Raw genomic sequence first — 20199 nt, forward strand, 5'->3', positions numbered from 1 at the left:
TTAAGACTATTTGAACAGAACTAAGAGTTTGAGAGGTGACTCAGACGCTCTGTTGTGTGCAGTTCGAAAACCTTCACTGCCCATGTCAAAGAATGCCTTATCCTTTTTCATTAGGCTCCTAATTAGAGAGGCTCACGCCCAGTGTGATGAGGCAGATCAGAGGCTTCTCAAGGTGAAGACACATGAAGTCAGAGCGGTAGCGATTTCTGTGGCAAAGTTTAATGGATACGACCTTTTGGAGGAGTAAGTCCGTATTCGCATCTCATTATTTAAAGCATGTTCAGAATCTCTATGAGGACTGTTATACATTGGGTACATTCATGGCAGCGAATGCGATAGTAGGCGAGTGATCTACCACTACGTTCCCTTTTTCCTAATACCCTTTTCTTTCTCTTGGAACTTGGTTTTCAGTTATGGTTGTATGTGGAGATTGGTCGTCAGTCTTCCGCAATCTATTGTTTGGTCAGGTGGTCAATTTGTTCCTAGAGTGCGCCCGGAACAAGGGTATTAGTTGAGGTCCTGTCATGTTATAGGTTATTGCACCGTTTGACAGCTCCTAGAGATCATCAGCACCCTGGGTGGACTGCTGGATCTCCTAAGGATAGCAGACAAAATGAGGCAGAGTATCATTGCTGTTAGCTTCCTTAATGAGGTGAGAACCTCTTAAGTTTTTTATGTAATTTAAGTGAATTTCCAATTATGTAGCTGTCTCTGACCTGCCACCAAGGGTGTCAATCAGCCATTCTTATAACCAGCGGGTAAGTTTTATATTTAAAAATATTTTCATAAAATAAATTTTTGAATATACTTACCCGCTGGTTATATAAGTTAAAAACCCACCCTCCTCCCCTCTAGAGACCCTGGGGCATGGAAGATATGAAGGGTTTGGTATAGTTCTACCTGTAGTACCGCGAGGGCGCTAGTGTACACCTGGCATATCTGCGATGGCCGCAACATTTTGAATTTTCTGCCGGGGCGTCAAGAGACTTTGGCTTCTTATATAACCAGCGGGTAAGTATATTCAAAAATTTATTTTATTATGAAAATATCATTTTGGCCCAACTGTGAAATAGTATTTGGAAGAGAAGCGCCTCCCTATGAGATGCCTGCTGGTACTGGACAATGCCCCTGTTCACCCTCCTTCACTGCATGAAGATATTGCACCACAATATTCCTTTGTCAAGATTCTCTATTTAACACCGAACACCACCCCTCTCCTCCAGCCCATGGATCAACAAGTGATTTCCAACTTTAAGAAATGCTACACAAAATATCTCTTCAAGAGATGTTTCGAAATCATTGAAAGCACAAACCTCACCCTTTGTCAATTTTGGAAGGAGCATTTTGATATTGTCATATGCCTCAAAATGATCGATCAAGCTTGGCAGGAGGTTTCGGGGCGCACCTTGAACTCTGCTTGGAGGAAGCTGTGGCCTGATGCCGTCTCCACACGAGATTTCGAGGGCTTCCACGCAGACCAAACTGATGACGATTCAAAAAAAGTTGCCGATCCTGAACCTGATGCTCAATCTGAAGTTGCCGAGATCGTTGCACTCGGGAAGTCCATGGGGTTGGAAGTTGATGAGGCCGACATTGGTGAGCTTATCCAGGAGCACCAAGAGGAACTTACGACGGATGACCTGAAGAAGTTGGAGGCCATGCGAGTGAACGTTGTTCAGGAAGAGCACAGCGGGGGGAGGAGGATGACCCACTGACAACAGCAGAAATTAAAAATGGTCTAGATGGCTACTTTTAAAATGGTGACTCGTAGAAAAGACACCCATGAAAAATTCTCACAGATCGTGCGCTTGGGTACTGTAATGAAGTTTGCCTGAGTTATTTCAGGAAAATTTTAAGAAGCAGGCAGAAACAAGATTCTTTGGACGATTATATTAGTAAGAGTCCTTTGGTAGAAGCAGACAAAGCGCCAGCTAACAAACGAAAGAAAAGTGGCAGTGATGAAGAAAATACGAAGTGTAATTAGATTTAGAAAATAGAGAATGTAAAGTAAAAAAAAAAAAATAGAAAAATGAAAGAAAAAAATATATCGTAAAGTTAAGTGTTAATATTTCCTGCCATTTGTAGATGTGTTTCCTAAAATTAAGTGTTAATGTTTTCTGTCATTTATAAATCTGTTTTGTAAAGTTAAGTGTTAAAGTTTTCTGCCACTTGTACGTAAACATTTTCTGTTGTTTTCATTCTCCTCTACCGCCCTGCACTTCGCTCTCGGCCATCGCCTCACTCCAAAGTTAAGGTTCCACAGTTTTGTTACTTTATTTTTTACTGTTTGCTCTATTTAAACACTTCTTTTTCAGATTATTAATGTTAATTTATTATTAAATGATCAAAATACAGTACATTTCATATATTTAGTACATTTAGGACCGAGAATCATTTTTATAATTAATGTGGCATTTTCTAGGGCCTGGAACGAATTAGGCTATTTACATGTAAAAGGTGACTCGCTACACGAAAAAATCACTTCACAAAAGCTCTTACGGAACTAATTGATTTAGTGTTGCAAAGCATCACTGTATATCATTAGATGAGGTATTCTTTCTTTCAATGAATAGCACATGAATCCAAGGTTCTATTATATTAATTGTTGAAAATTTGGTCAATTTCTTTTCTAAATGTGATATATATATCTTTATAAAAACATTTATTACTACGAATATACAAACTTGATTCATTTATACAGGTTACTCCCTCTCTATGATTGTGACTTTTGGATTCAACTTGCTTACCCTTTTAGTGAAGTGTTTGTGAGTATTTTCTTTATTGATACTTACTTGTATTACTATTCACTATCCGAGTGTTTTTATGTCTAGTATGACTGATTTTGCATTTTTGCCCAGGCCAGGATGGCTACCCTTGTGGAATTCTTATGAGCCAGGCAGACGTAGATCCACATCCCTTTTGTGCTCTTACCTAGATAAGAGGTCTTCAATGAAGTCACAATGTAAATATGGTGGAGAATGGACTTTCTCCTAAAGGGAGAGAGATTATTCTCATCGTAGAACACTTAGGTGAGTTTTCTCTCCTTCTTTATCTTCTCCCAACAGGAGTAAGTGAGGAAGGTTTCTTTCTGCGATGAAAGCCTCCCACTTTGATTTTGCAACGTGAGTCCTGAGACTTTCATCATAGAACACAACACCCATAGTAATCTTGATAGTGTTTATCATACAGGGCGGGACCTTGAGTCGGCTCTTGTAGAAAACACTGACTATATGAGCCAGGTCAGAGCCTAGTAACTGTGATTACAAAGGGTAAACATGTAAGATTTTTCTGACAAAGCCTTTCTGCTCTTTTAACACAGAATCTATCTTATTTATTTACCAAGGCACTAACCCCCAATTTTTGGGGGTAGCCGACATTAAACAGATGAACAAAAGGGGACCTTTCCTCTCCGCTCTTCCTAGCCTGACGAGGGATTCAGCTGAGTTTGGCTGGTACTGCTAGGGTGCCACAGCCCACCCTTGCCCGTTATCCACCACAGATGAAGATATGCTGAATCCCCTGCTACTACTACCTCCCCGGTCACCAAGGTGCCAGAGGAAGCAGCAAGGCCTACCGGAACTGCGTCACAATCGCTCGCCATTCATTCCCATTTCTATAACGGTCTTTTGTCTCTCACATCTATCCTCCTATCACCCATAGCTTTCTTCACTCTTTCCATCCACCCAAACCTTGGCCTTCCTCTTGTGCTTCTCCCATCAACTCTAGCATCCATCACCTTCTTTAGGAGACGGCCACTTTCCATTCTCAACACTGCCAAACCACCTCAGCACATTCATATCCACTCTAGCTGCTAAATCATTTCTTACAACCGTTCTCACATGAGAACATGTGCTATCATCTCCCTACATCTGGAATTATAAAGGTTTTAAATATTTACAAATTACTCATATGGCCTGATAAAATAATAATGGCAAAAACATCTTTTCACATAAAACCTCTTATCAAATCTTACATTGCAAAATCGCTGTGCATTATTGTATGGAAACAACAATAAAGTTGAAAGTCTGCAAACAATTCAAAGAAAAGACTTAAAATTTATTGTCATAACATCTACAAAATAAATAACATTTACTCCAATTATGATAATTACAAATACTGTACTACTTTTACATACATTTGGCCAAATTTATACAATCTGTACAAACATTTGGCTCATGGATCTTGCATACGACTAGTCTATAAATTTGTAAATGCTAGAGCTATTAACATTTCAATTTTAACCATAATTTAAGGCAAAATCCATGAACACCAACACTATCACAAGAAGGTTCAAGAGAATTAATTATATTGCTTTCAGCCTCAAAAATGAAAATGATGAACAACATTGCTATTGGCTGTTTTCCATGTAGTTAATCTTGAAAACAAAAATATATAACCACCTGAATGAATGGTGAACAAAATGATTTATTCACCTGAAAGAATGGTAAATGGAATGAAGTGTAAAATGAATGCTATATGTATTTTAGGACTAGGAAATATAGCTAAACTAATACCAGCCATGAAAATGGATTAGATATCTACTTATTCATAGGCTCCCAATAATTTGAAATTAAAACTTTAACCTGTTTGGTTGCAAAATCTTCAAAGAAAAATAAAACTTAATTAATGTCCACAAATCTCTCTCAGCAAGGATCTTGAAAACATCATAAATAACTAAACTATTACCATAGGCAATCTTCATTCAGAATGTCCTTGCATACTGCACTGTAATGGAAATCTGATATGTTCCTTAAAACATTTCCTAAAATATATGCTGTAGAAATGCCTTAAGCATATAAAATCATCTATGACCAGAGTTTCACATTTACTTACAAGTAATATCAGTGAGGACACCATTCAAAAAGTAAAAAAAAAAAAAAAAATAGTAGTACTTGAAACTAAGTACCACACCTCTACTTGAAAGCTTCCAAGATATTGCATCTTGACTAAAGCAATCAAGGTATTAAAGCCACACATAGAAAGTTCCACAAAGGCAATGCTCCTCTGTCTGCCTCTGCTATTTCTTGATACCACAGTCTTCAAACGAGTTTAAATATCTCGTTTAGAAACTTGAGGTCACATATCTATATTGGAACCGTTCCTCTGGTCAAACTTTGACCGATTAGCTTTAATCATATATATGAAGTATGTAAGGCACTCTTTCTCAGCCACTGGCACAGTCCTAAAATGTTTCATGAGAATCTGTGGAGAAGAAAAATCATTGTAAGTTTGTAAATCTGTGGAGATGAATAATCGTATAATGCTAATACATTGGGTAGAATATCTCTTTTGATGTAAGATACTGTATATACTCGTGTATCATGATATTTTGAAGCTAAATTCAAAACTATATTCTTGATTTTCAGACACTTTGTAATGTTATCTTCTAAATTTGGCATTTCCATTTAAATACGCAATTTACATATTCATGTGTTCCCACTGAATTTATTTTTTTTCCTCCTTTTGAACACACCTTTCCCACATTCCAAATAGATTAGCGGCTATGAATATTGATAGTTTTCTTGTGTTCATTTACAGCTTGTTTGTTTATATTTGGCAGTATATTTTCTTGATCTTTTTTCCAGAGTGAATAAGGGTATAATGTAAAAATGTCAGTCTTATGCTTTGTTTATCATCGTACAACGATTGAAATACAGTACAAGCATAACAGCTGCTATCTGATTAGATTGTTCATAACAAATCAGCTGTTTTTTGTTCTGTGTTATTGTGGCTATATATGTTTACGCATTGATTATAACGTTACTAACAATACTTTTATCATTATCTTTTAATTTTCTAACACAATGAAGTAGATGGGATAAAGAAATGAGGTAGAGGTTAGACTATTGTAATTCGGTTTCTCAAAAAGTAACTCACGTGATATAAGAGATATCATAAAATCATATTTTATAGGTGAAAATTTTGGGGGTCCAACAACAAGCGAGACTGACTATTACACAAGTATATACAATAAAATAATTGCTAACAGCCTTAGAGAGGGAAAACAACAAAAGCATAAATACTGTATAATGCAAGTTTTTGGTAACCAGCTATATAAATCATAGTTTTTGAATGTCTGAATAGTATGCTGAAAATAATTACACATTCTCAAGTTTGCAGTTAGGGTTTTGTAAAGATCTTGAAGCTAGTGATACCCTTATTACAATTTCCATTGATGAACAAAACACCCCTTTGTTTGTGGGCTGGAAGTTTGTATGACTAGCCTCAAATTTAATGCTGCTTTGACTGTGTTAACCCTTTCGCAAGTGTGACACATAAGCTGTCACACTAGTATTTGGCTGACATTCATTGGCATGAGTACAGTCCCTAAGAACCACAGGATGAAAAGTAGTGTTATTTTTGCAGGGTTGTAAAAATTTGGATTTAATTTTTTTTTTTTTAATAATAAATAAAATTTATTTGATTTACCTGGGATTTTGTTCACTTTTTGTAATACTTATAAATAGTAACTAGTTTAGGAAGTTTTCTCTTTTCCATAAGCCATTTCTGACTATATATAATTTTGACTTGAATCATGATTTTTTAACTGATTTAAATCAGTTTCAATAATTTATTTTGAATTAAATCAACCCTGTTTTTTTTTTTTTTTTTTCATAACTCAACTACATTATTTAAGCTACTAACTACCAACCCCACATTAAAGCTCTTGTTCCGACAATTTTTGTAAGTACTGTAATGCTGTTACAACCTATCTTCACAGATAAAAACATGCTAACATAGCCTGCCAGGCATGTTCCTTCTACATATGCGATTTAATTCAGATATTGGTTAACATTACGCAGATGATGCTATAGTAGAGATTACGTATTAGAAGCTGGTCCACAGAAATTGCATGAAGTCATTTGAACGCGAGTTGCTGACCTCCTTAAGGTTGCACATGCATGTTCATTGACATTCAAACTAAGGACCTCTCAAATACCTTAGCACAACATCCAAAACCCCCCAATTTGATTTTGAGCTGAAGGGTTTTCAATAATAAAAGACCTTTCCACATCTGTAATGCAATTGTTAAGAGCTAAATAAAACCCTACAGGTTGCAGTACTAAAGTCAACGAAGATCTATAACCTTTACCTGATAATTGACAGAATAGAAAAAACTTTCCTATCTTGGAAACCTAAAGAATTTAATAATGTAGTCTAAGTTGGTTTTAGTTGTTCATATCCTACTTTTACACCAAGAAAATTATAAAAATAATGATGATAAAACCTACTGACAGAAGATCTAGCTGCTTATAATGTTAAGTCTGAGGGTTTTGAAAATTTGTATTGCTGAGGATACAGTGTAGTTTCAATATGGTTAGCTGTCGCACAAGGGATTTTTGCTACTGGTGGTTATCAGAGTTGTGATCTGTGGGCATCTGAATTGGTTTTTATTCCTAGAAGACTCAACAGGTTCAAAACCCAATCATCATAGCATTTTGTGTGGGAAACGATGACGATTAAGCGATTCAAGGCTAAATGAGAGAATGAATTAATTTCTAAGATTAAACATTCTAGTATCATGGCATCCACTGCCCAAGCATAAAGATGTTGAACAGGAAAACAATACATATCCAACTTCAAGTTCATTAATGTTATGTAGATGTCTATCATCAGTTTTCCCCAAAATTTTCAAATGTCCAGACAAATGAGGACAATGAAATAATTTTGACAATAACAATTGATCCCTTCAGTTTAACTGGTCTGCTAAGCTCAGCCTCTCTAAAATGAAACAAGGAAGATGTAATATTTGTCCCACTTCTGTCCAACAAAATAGTTCTAGTCAAAGGAAAAAGATATCCTGACTTTGCCTCCAGTTCTAGATATATGCCAAAGTTACTGTGTTTCTGAGTGAAGAGCAGTTACTTTTCCTCTCACTAGCTCTTCTGGCAAACCTAGTGCCTACAACTCTGCGCAATTTATGTGCATATGTGATATTTTAGTTGAAACTTCACTTAAGAATGCATAGCACATTTCAAGTTTGATCCCTAATATTACTTCATGATTTGTTTCTTAATTATTATCTAATACACTGTAGCTACTGAATAAGAAAACTAATGTGATGACTAAGGATTACTCTGGAGTTTTACAACCTAGTTATGGGATTCTCTTATTACCTCAAAGTGAAAACCCAATTTATTGAAGTAAAATATTTTCATTACATCATTATGTAGAAATTATCTCTTTTGATCTTTTGAAATGGTAAATTATTTCTATTTGGTAAAACTTAAATACACAAATGGGCATAACAATGAATCATGTAATTGTACTGTATTACCTGTTTTTGGCATCACCAGTAAGCAAGGCTGACAACTAAACGACATATAATACTGACTGGATTTATCAGTGGAAAACTGACAGTTCATACAATTACTGAAATCTGGCTTTCATTTGAATAAAAAATTAGGTAAAACCCTGTCCTTAACTTCAGAGTTTTTGTTCACTACAACCCATTAATCATAAATAATGTAAAAAGACTCGAGTCACAGCATCTAATGTGAAATACTGTACTTACATCAACTAACTGGGCTTTGTTAAGACCAGGTCGTGTTGGAATTTTGTAGTGTCTCTTGTATCGTCTCAATGTATTGACCTGTAATAAACATCATAATATTACACTGCTAAAACTTTAATACATAAAAATAAATATTTTTGATAAATGTAGCAATAGAACCTTAAGAATAATAAGTCAAAATACAATGAATCCTGTACACTTTTCAATTCTTATTTTATTGATGTATTATAAGAAATTAATGTTATATAAAGCATTGTATATTTGGTAGCATTGTAAATGGAAAGATTCTTGGATTAAAACAGTTAAGCTAAAAAATTATATAATTTGAAAATATTTTGTTTTTGTATGATCTATAAGTTAACTTTAAAAAAAAATTATTTTAAATATAGCATATTAGTTTTAGATTTTAAACATATTTAGCTCGTGAATTTGATTTAGACTACAGTATACAGCACCCAAGGGAGGAGGCTATCCCTAAAATTGTAAGTGAACTAAAAGTTGAAAGTCAAAAGCAAACATCATTAGCCAAGGCACCAGCCACCCATTGAGATACTACTGCTAATATGTTATTGGGATCTTTGACTGGCCAGATAGTACTACATTGGATCCCTCTCTGGTTATAGCTATCATTTCCTTTGCCTACAGATACACCGAATAACATGGACTATTCTTCACACATTCTCCTCTATCCTCATACACTTGACAATGCAAAGAAAACCAAAAATATTTCTTCACTAGGGGGGTTACCTACTGGACTATTATAGTTCAGTGGCTACTTTCCACTTGGTAAGGGTAGAGGAGACTTCATAGAAATGGTAAGCAGCTCTTTCAGGAAAAGGACAGTTCAAAATCAAACCATTGTTCTCTAATCTTGGGTAGTGCCATAGCCTCTGTACCATGGTATTCCACTGTCTTGGGTTAGAGTATATATACTCAGGCACACTATTCTATTTAACTTCATTCCTTTCCTCATTGGGCTGTTTTCCATGTTGGAGCCCTTGGACTCGCAGCATCCTGCTTTTCACACGAAGGTTGTAGCTTAACTTAGTAATAATAATAGTTATGAAAGAAAAAAAAGAATTTAGATTTCCGAGTTTATTGAAAGGCGATTCTCCTACCAAATACCATCACCACCAACTGCTCCGAGTAATATCATTTGCTGTTGTCGTATTTATCTAATTATGCCTTCTAATCATTAAAAAATAATCAGTACTTTCATATACATAAAAAAATTCCACTAATACATATGCCTGAAAAAATTTTGTTTTCGAACCTTAGAGTAAATCAAATTACCATTATTCCCTATAAGAAAGGTTTGTTTTGGAATGTGTCATGTTTAGTATATGACCGCTCTTTCTGGAACGGATAAAGGACATATAGTAAAGTACTGTACTGAGTTCATGCATATATAGACTATTAAACCACTGATAGACCATGCATCACACAGGAACTCGCATGGCCTTCTCAGATTTCTTGCGGATGGTGCTGGTATCGAGTGCAATGTTCTTCCTGCAGTCACTTAACTAAAGGGCTAATGCAAGACTTCATCCCTAAGATGGCCTTATTGCAGGAACTTATCATTCTTCTTGCAGTCTTGTTAAGTCCCATTTGCTGTTGGCCTTCGTATATTTTTTTCATCCATGATACAGGGAACTGTAGAGTCATTAATACCCCAATGGCAGCCTACATCTATATTCCTTTTCCCATTCTTAATCATGTGGTTTGGAATTTTGCTCAATTAGGCAGTATATAAATTAAAAGCAATAAACTCTACTGTAATAACAAAAACAATATGAACCGGAGAGAAAATAAACCATACATCAAAGTGCTCTCCAGACCGACAACTTCAACTAAAGGAAAGCCAGTAACCATTTTGAAAATAAAGGTCAAAGATAAAGAAAAATATAATCAAAAGGCAACTTGTTGATAAACCCCCAGGAATCCTTGGTACTATCAAAATAGCCATTTAAAACCACAAGAGGATGAGAAAACTAATAGAAAATTGGACTAGTATAACCATAAATGAGAATTCTAAACCAAGACAGTGGAATGGTACAGAGGTTATGATCATGCTAAATGTGTGTATAGATTATGCCATGGGAGAGCTAACACCAAAGATGTTTACACTCAACGCAGCTAAAGGAATAACAGTTACCAATACATGGATGGTTGGGCTTATTTCTCATACCCTTCTTAGCATAACGTTAATTTTGTTTCCAGATGCAGCCATTCCAGTGGCTGCTGAGAAATTAGAATGTTTATATTGTTGTAGGAACCAATACCATAATTTGTTTAATAGGCACAATTTTAATTGACAACATATCTTGATGACTTTCTATTTTCTAGATAGCATTCAGAATACAATCTTCATTATAAAACATTCACTTGTACAAGCATATAATAAACTAAAGTCCTATACCTGCAAATTGTATAACTCGACTTCAGGATGGTCACCATCAAATTCTCCAGAATCCTCTTCAGAATCTCTTCTCTTCCGTTTAACTCGAACACTTTGAATTACTCCTTTGTGGTATTCACATATATAATTATGACTGGACTGAAAAAAGCAACATTCATAAAATTACGTACTTGCTGATACCCACGTTGTGTTAATGCTCAAAAGCTTATATATATATAAAAAAAAAGAAAATAGAATCATATTGATGGTTACCTATGAATCCTGGATATGCACATTAGTGGTGAGGGATGTGAACCAGCTAATAGCTAGTTAATCCAGGAAGCATTTAAGTTTGAATTTTTCCAGTTGCAATTTTTTTGGTTGAAGCATTAATGTATTTGAATAGTTGGGCAGAGAAGTACAGCACAGAACTGTATCTGATTAAAATGGGAAAAACAGCATACAGTATAACGGGTAATTATCACTTAACTAAGAACTTAGTGAATTTTTAAAATAATGGCTATGCAAATAAAAAAAATATATCATTGAATTTAAAGTTAATCATCACTTGAACATCAATGCTAGGGCACAAAAATTGACAGAACAGAAGGTACTAGAAAACCTAATTATTATATACCTAAGGTGAAGGCAGTAACAAAAACTATATAATAATTTCAGTCAAGTGATAATGTGTTCATCAAGCATATGCAGTCCTTTAATAGTTACTGCAACTTATGGCGGATGCAAAAAGAGTATTATGAGTATTAAAAGGAAATATTCAGTTATGCAAACTGTGTATAGAATAAAATTATCAAGTCCAATATGAACAAGAGCAAGAGCAACAAACAAGAGAAAGAACAGTTTTGTGATTAAAGAAGGCCTTGATGAAGATAAAATATTTGTCATTAACTTAAAGCTGTTATTAGAGGGTAGTTAAACAAGTAGCAACTACCTGAAAAAACATTTTTAAACAAGTGGTAAAAAATATTTCATAATAAATAAAGAGCTAAACTTTATGACCACTGCTCAATCAATTTAAAACAGGTTTGTGTATGTGCCACATACAGTGGCTGGAAAGACAAAACAAATGACACCTCAAAACATCAAAAATACTGTTCGGCTTGGGATGAAATAGAAAAACATTAGCTAGAAAAGGAAGTACAGAAGCATGAAGATGAGTTGTATGGCCCTATATAATCACCAAGAAAGATCTAAGCCATAAAGAAACTTAGGAAGGAAGCTCGAGATAAAACATTTTATCTAAAAGATTTCAAGAAAAATTCTGATGAGTACATAATTACACTAAATTTTGCAATTAACAAAGAGCAATTCTGAAGCATTACAAATACAAGTGATTATCACATCAAAGCAGATATACCGTAACTGGTTTCCCCATATGGTGAGTTACTTATTCAAAGCCCTTCCTACAAAGTCACTATTCATCAGATATTGAAATAGAAATACTAATTTGAACTATACTTAACATCACAAATTTACAAATTACTTTTTTCCTTAATTCACAAACCTGAGTCCTTAATAGGAGTACTGTATGCTCTCAGTGAAGCTGGATACAGATGTTAAAACTTTAACAAGGGGATGGCAGTTACTGCTGGGTGGTGGGAAAGCCCAACCCATAAGAAACATTATAATGAATATTATATCAGCACCAATATGTCATAGGGCATCCGTTTTCATACAATTACTTTATGGCCATTATTATTAGTTATCACATGAATACATTCTCTATCTCACCGCATTTTATTTCAATTTTTATTTCATTGTCAAATCTTCATATTTCTTTAGACACTATTAGAAATTCTAGGTATCATTACTTGATGTTTCAATAATAGGAATACAGTACAGTACTATGGAAATCACCTGATTTCCCAGCTCACCTGTCAGAAATATGACACAAGACTTACAGTACTTCTTTAACCCTTTCCACTCCATGGACTACCTGTAGTAGCCCAAGCAAAATACGCCAAGTAGCCCACTAAAAAAATCTTATTTATTCATAAACTGTTTCTATTAATTAAAGTTATTCGCTGTTTAAATCGTTGCTTCGTTTTCTGTGGTTCTTTAAGATTAATATTCCTAATTTTCTTAGTTAATCCTCTCCCCCCTTTTCCCCCAAGACGAGTTAGATTAATAAATAAAGGAAGACACTCACGATATCCATTTCTCAGTGCGTTTGGCCTCGTTCAGCAGCAAGTACCATTGTGATCGACTCCCGTCTCACCTGCTAATTTCCTAGGTCATCGCTTTTCAAACACTTATCCTATATCATGGCTTCATCGAAAAAGTTTTTGCGAACTACGTCGGAAATATTAGATTGTCTTGAAATGTGTCCTTCAGAAGATGACTTTGTAGCTATCGACGACAATGAGGAAAATTGCGATGTTAGTTATAACGGGGTTTACATGGACATGGAAAATAATGCTTCATCCAATTCCAATTCTGACCACGCTGGCAGTGACTGACAAGAGGCTCTTCGACCCTCCACGAGAATTGCTTGAAGTGAATGATGAAGGTAGTGACAGTGACGATGAAGAAAATAAATGGGAAGAATATTATGAAGACGTGCATAAACTAAAAGAATATCCTCATACGGGGAAACAACAGTTTTTCCCTCCTAGAGCTGGGATGCGTAGCCCGCTAGATTTTTTCCATTTATTTTTTTCCATGGAGTTATTTCAGTTGATTGCCAATGAAACAAATAATTATGCAAGGCAAAAGATCAACGTAAAACGTCCTCTTCAGCAATATTCTGTTTGGCAAGACTGGAAAGACTTAACGGCAAAAGAAGTAATGGCCTTTCATGGATTGCTCATTCAATTTGGGTTGCTTCGGAAGATCTCTATCAATGATGTATTTAGTGCCAGAAAAGTTGATTCCAGGGAATTCACAAAATCTGTGTTTAGCAGAACACGATTCTTGCAAATTTTCTGGGCCCTACATGTGTCTCCTCCGGGTGAATCCAATGACATTTTTGAAGGTCGGCGATCAAAGGTTCCTCAAGTGATAGATTACGTAATGCCTCAATTTCTTCAATATTATCACCCAGGAGCTAATTTGTCAGCCGATGAGTCCACTGCCCCATTCAAAGGTCGCATTGGATTCAAAATGTATAATCCAATGAAACCTACAAAATGGGGTCTAAAAGTGTTCGATACAGCCTGCTCAATGACTAGATATGTTTTAGCGCTAATACCGTATCATGGCAAAGCAATGACAGACATTCTTGGCAATGCTAACCATAAATTCAATACTAGAATCATACTGGAATTAGTGGATATGGTCATAAAATCAACGAAATCCAGTGGATACCACGTGTTCACTGATAGACTATATACCAATCTTCAGTTAGCTAAAGAGCTATTGGGGTGAAAAATTCATCTGACTGGGACTATTCAAACAATCAAGCAGGACTTCCAAATAATATAAAAAAAGGCAAGATAAAACTCTCTCCTGATAAACACACGTCATTTTGCAAGAGTAACCGCTATCACGTTCTTAGTTGGCGTGATAAACGATGTGACGATGCTTACAACGTTCCACTCATCATCAACTAAAACTGTCCGTCGTTTTGCAAAAAGAAATGGGCTGGAAGAAATAAAGCCAAAAGTAATCAGCGAATATACTGCAAATATGGGTGGTATTGATAGGGCTGATCACTACTGTTCTTCTTATGCCTTTATACAGAAGTCTATAAAATGGTGGAGAAAGCTATATTTTTTTGTTTTTGAAATATCTATTGTCAAGTTTTCTCCTGTACAAAATACATATGGACACCCAAAAAGAGAAAAACTAAACCATCGTAAATATAGAAAAGAGCTATGTGAACAACTTGTTGGTGATTTCCAAGTAAGATTGGGAGGAAAAAGATCTCTTGTCAACAGACATGAAGTGCCAGAAAGACTAAGGAATGATAAATGCCATATAATAAACTGTATACCAGATAATCTTCTAAGAGATTGTGCTGTTTGCAGCGATCGCTACAGGCCCGGTGGTCGTAAGAAAGCTGCGTATTGCTGTCTAATTTGTCCTGGTAACCTAATTGTTTCATGTTATATCACGCAAAAGTTGACTATAAAGTTAAATATTAGATTTTTTCAGAAAAAAAAGCATTTCAAATAAATATGTTTCAATTCTTCACTTTTCTAACAAGATAATTTGTTTTTCTTTTTGTTGCCTAAATCTTGTATTGTAAATTGTTAATATATATTTCATAATTTTTTTGTAATTCTTATATTTAAATTTTATTGGAACGATTTCTCATACAGACCACTTTTATTTAATGTTATAACAGAAAACTGAAATATGTTAAAAATATGACAAATTCGGAGATAATTTGTATTTTTCCTAACCATACAAACCTTAGCTATTTACATTGGGTTTACTTTCGGCGTAGCTGAAATGACGAGCCAATAGTTTTTAACGAGGGTTAACTACCCACCCCGCTAGTTAGCGGGGGTAGGGGAAGGGGTAGCTTGCTACCCCTCCCCCCCACACACACCGGTGATTTGCTTCACTTCACTTAGAGGTAGGACTTGACTTGGGGGACAGGCCTGGCGGACAAATATGTGTAAATAGCTAAGGTTTGTATGGTTAGGAAAAATACAAATTATCTCCGAATTTGTAATTTGTTCCGTAACCGAAATACAAACCACGCTATTTACATTGGGTGACTTACCACTTAGGAAGGGCGGAAAGTCCCCAGCCTTACTGCCTTTGGCTTTTACCCGGGGCTCCACCTCCCAGTGAGTAGCACTTGAGAAAAGAGCCCCTGCACCTCACTAGTTCCTTGCTTCGCGAGGAACGTGTGGCCTACATAAGTTGTTTGTGAAGGAAAGAGCGTGACTCGTCCTATGAAGTTGACCTTGAGACCTTTAGATAGGAATCCAGGATAGGACGTTCCCAATACCACCTCGACAGGTTATGGGGGATGCGACAGTACTAAGAGCACAAGGAAGCATGGGTTACCTGCAGAGGTTGAGGTCAGCTATGCGGAGACCAGGATGCTGCTTCCCCAAGAGAGGGGAGGATGAAGAAAGAAGTAAGGGTCAGACATACTCTTTCATTCACGCAGACTAAAACCGGGTAACAACGCCCTCAACCTACTGCTACTTGTCCATAAAGGAGCCTGAGGTTAGACCAGCTGTTGTGCAGCCACCACAGGGCCGATAGAAAATGTATCGAGGCTCCTGTGGGTCACGTCCTGCAGGTAATGGGCTGTGAAGGTCGTCCGACGCTTCCAGACCCCAGCTTGAAGCACCTGTGTCACAGAGAAGTTTCTCTTGAAGACCAGGGACGTAGCAATGCCCGACATCGTGTGCCCTAGGGTGACGTGATGGAGGAGGCTCTGGATTCAAGGTGTGATGGATAACCCTTCGAATCCAAGCCAAGATGGTATTCTTGGTGACCCTCCTCTTCGTCCTGCCTGTGCTAACAAACAACGCTCGCACTTGAGGATGAACTGCAGCTGTTCTCTTCAAGTAATACCTCAGACTCCTCACTGGACATTGTAGCAGCTGGTCTGGGTCGCTTGTTACAGAACGGAGACTCGCGATCCTGAAAGAGTCGAATCGTGGATCCAGCACTCCAGGATTCTGAGTCTTGGCAATAAACTCAGGGACGAACCTGAACGTTACCTCCCCCCATCCCCTTGAATGGGCGATGTCGTACGAGAGACCATGAAGTTCACTAACTCGCTTGGCAGAGGCCAAAACGAGCAGGAAAGCCGTCTTCCAAGACAGGTGGCGATCAGAGGCCTGGCGTAATGGTTCGAAGGGAGGTCTCTTAAGAGCCCTGAGAACCCGAACCACGTTCCAAGGAGGAGGTCTCACTTCCGACTGAGGGCAGGTAAGCTCATAGCTACGTATGAGTAGAGAGAGTTCCAGCAAGGAAGAAATGTCCACTCCTTTCAGCCTAAAACCCAAGCTTAAGGCTGAGCGATAGCCTTTCACCGCTGAGACCGAAAGGCGCATTTCCTCCCGCAGATACACGAGGAACTCCGCTATTGCTGGAATAGTGGCATCGAGTGGAGAGATACCCCTCCCAAGACACCAACCACAGAAAAGACTCCACTTTGCCTGGTAGACTCCCTCAGAGGACTTTCGCAGGTGGCGAGAAATTCTCTCCGCAACCTGTTGGGAAAAGCCCTTCTCCGTGAGGAGACGCTGGACAGTCTCCAGGCGTGAAGCCGAAGCGAGGCTACGGCCTTGTGAAAGATGTTGCAGTGTGGTTGTCTGAGTAGCTCGTGCCGTGGAGGAAGTTCTCTCGGGAGCTCCGTCACGAGCTGCAGAAGGTCCGGGAACCATTCCGCGTGATGCCATAGCGGAGCTATCAGTCATCGAACAGTTGACCGACAGTCTGGTCCTGTTGAGCACCCTTCTCATCAGACAGAACAGTGGGAAGGCGTTCACGTCGATGTTGTCCCACCGTTGTTGGAAAGCATCTTGCCAGAGTGCCTTGGGGTCCGGGACTGGGGAGCAGTACAGGGGCAGCTTGAAGTTCAAGGCTGTCGCGAACAGATCCACAGTCGGGGAACCCCACAAAGTCAGGACTTTGTTGGCTATCTGAGGATCCAAAGACCACTCGGTACTCACTATCTGCGAAGCCCTGCTCAGACTGTCGGCGAGCACATTCCTCTTGCCAGGAATGAAGCGAGCTGATAGTGTTATCGAGTGGACTTCGGTCCACCTCAGAATCTCTACTGCAAGATGGGATAGCTGCTGCGAAAAGGTACCTCCCTGCTTGTTGATATAAGCCACTACCGTGGTGTTGTCGCTCATCACCACCACGGAGTGACCCGCCAGGGTCCGTTGGAACTGTTGAAGAGCCAGAAAGACGGCCTTCATCTCTAGCAGGTTGATGTGCAGGTACTTTTCTGATTCTGACCAAAGGCCTGAGGTCCTCTGGTTCAGAATGTGCCCCCCCCCTTCTTTTGACGCGTCCGAAAAGTGTCAACTCCGGGGGGAGGACGAGAAGATCTACTCCCTTTCGCATGTTCTCGTCAACCAGCCACCACCGCAGGCCCGCCTGTTCCGAAGGTCCTATCGGGACCTGCACGTCCGGGGAATCGTATCCTCGATTCCACCGGGACTTGAGCCGCCACTGCAGGGATCTCATTCTGAGACGGCCGTTTGGAACCAGACGAGCCAGGGAGGACAGGTGACCTAAGAGACGCAACCATGATTGGGCAGGAAGCTCTTCTCGCCTGAGGAAGGGTTCCGCCACCCTCCTCAGCCTTGCTATCCTGTCGTCTGATGGAAAGGCTTTGTGGAGATTGGTGTCTAACAACATGCCTAGATAAACCAGTCGTTGGGACGGCTGCAGAGAGGACTTCTCGAGATTTACCACGATCCCCAGATCCTGGCAAAGTCCCAGAGGCCTGTCTCAGTGTCGAAGAAGGGTCGACTCCAAGTCTGCTAGGATCAGCCAGTCGTCCAGATAACGAAGGAGACGGATGCCGTTTCTGTGCGCCCAAGATGAAATCAGGGTGAACACCTGAGGTGCTGTGGAGAGACCGAAGCACAGCACCTTGAACTGGTAGGTCTTCCTGTCTAAGCTGAATCTCAAGTACTTCCTGGAAGACGGATGGATTGGGATCTGGAAGTACGCGTCCTTTAGATCCAGTGTGCACATGAAGTCTTGTGGTCTCACTGCAAGTCTGACCGTGTCCGCTGTCTCCATGCTGAACGGAGTTTGCTTGACAAACTTGTTCAAAGCTGAGAGGTCGATGACAGGTCTCCAGCCTCCAGATGCCTTCTTTACAAGAAAGAGTCGACTGAAGCAGCCTGGGGAGCCGTCGACGACCTCCTGGAGAGCATCCTTCTTGAGCATGGTCTCGACTTCTGTCCGAAGGGCTAGCCCCTTTACCGATCCCATGGCATAGGAGCTCAATGACACTGGATTCGCTGTCAGGGAGGTAGAGATCTCGTGAATGGGACGCGATAGCCTTGGCCGATCACAGAGACCGTCCAAGCATCGGCCCCTTGTTGCTGCCACCTGTGCACGCAACTTTGAAGGCATCTCCCCACAGGTGGACACGCGGGGGGACTGCCACTCCTAGCGTTTGCGGCCGCGGCCGCTCCCTCTAGGAGTCTTGCCTCCCCTGGAGGACTTACCACCCCTCTTGACCTTGGCTGGAATGGGCTGGGGCTTAGACACCGCTTTCTTAGCTGCCGGTGCCTCCTTTGGTGTCTTGCCAGGCTGCTGCGGAGCTGGAGGCTTATAGGGCCGAGATGTAAGGGCCCTTTGGAGGAGGGAGTCCTGGCTCGACTGCCTCCACCTCTCAGCTGTGCGTTCCATGTCCTGTGGCTCGAACAGATTCCCCCCAAGGAGGGAAGCGTGCCTGAGCCTGCAGACATCCACTGCGGGGACCTTCGGGTGAATCTTCTCGGTCACCGTGTCACGTCGCTTCAACACCGAGTTGGCCCAAAGGTCATTAACCTGATGTGCCAGGAACTCGATGGAGCGAGTGCCCGAGAGGAGGGTCTCCAGGGCCTTCTTATTGGTCTCCTTAGACAGATCCTCGGAGCGCAATAGGATGCCCAGAGAACCTAGCCAGATATCCAGCCACGAAGTGGCCTGCATGGCGCACTTCGTGACCTTCTCATGGCTCAGGATCTCCGACGCCGAGAACAACACCTGCTGGGCGGAGAGCTTCTCTAGGGGAACTCCCCTAGCTAGCTCTTCTACCGAATGATGGAGGGGAAGAGCGAGGCTAGACTCCCCCATGATCTCGAAGTACCTCATCTGCTGGAGACGAGGAGGTGGGAGGAGTTTGTTCCCGGCAGAGGAACGACTGGAGGAGGCGAGACCCGCGAGTTGAGCATTGGGCCTGGCTCTGGCACTCTTTAGCCCCTGGGATCAGGGCAAAGCCGCGCTGGCCTTAGGGGGCTTCTGAGTACCGTACACCTGATCCAGGACCGAGTCCTTGCCTTCCCGGGGGGCGATCACGGGATCCATGAACCCGTTGAGTTGCCTCATCAGGCTCAGGACTTGCCAGAAGGCGTGCTCCGACTCTTGCTGGTCTCCTCCCTGCGGACTGGCAGCTAAGTCTCCCGTCCCCGGAATCTCTTCCTGGGGAGATGCGTGGACATTCTCCCGGGGTGCAGCTGGAACCTGACGAATTTGCGAAGAAGACTTCGGAACTGTCTTGGAGTCTTTAGGTTCCCTCCTGGGCGGGATACACGACCCCAACAAAGAGGCCTGGAAGGTGCCTTCCACGCGAGACGATTCCCCTCCATGAGGAGACGACTCCCCCCTTGGTGCCGAGGGG

The 20199-nt window shown here is 40.0% G+C and overlaps 1 protein-coding gene across 3 annotated transcripts in view; it reads right to left on the reverse strand.

Annotated features, from left to right (window-relative positions):
* Positions 1 to 4024: 4024 nt before the first annotated feature.
* The window catches only part of Sap30 (SIN3-associated polypeptide 30), a 34996-nt gene continuing 18821 nt past the window's right edge, over positions 4025 to 20199 (reverse strand). For all 3 annotated transcript variants that reach the window (XM_068382337.1, XM_068382329.1, XM_068382332.1), the window contains exons 3-5: positions 10935 to 11072; positions 8516 to 8593; positions 4025 to 5202 (exon numbers count right to left, since the gene is read on the reverse strand). In XM_068382337.1, coding sequence (XP_068238438.1) covers positions 5077 to 5202; positions 8516 to 8593; positions 10935 to 11072 — 342 coding nt within the window. In that variant the 3' untranslated portion in view covers positions 4025 to 5076. The remainder of the gene's footprint in view (positions 5203 to 8515; positions 8594 to 10934; positions 11073 to 20199) is intronic.

The sequence above is a fragment of the Palaemon carinicauda genome, chromosome 1 (genome assembly GCF_036898095.1).
Source record: "Palaemon carinicauda isolate YSFRI2023 chromosome 1, ASM3689809v2, whole genome shotgun sequence".
NCBI classification, from domain to species: Eukaryota; Metazoa; Arthropoda; class Malacostraca; order Decapoda; family Palaemonidae; genus Palaemon; species Palaemon carinicauda.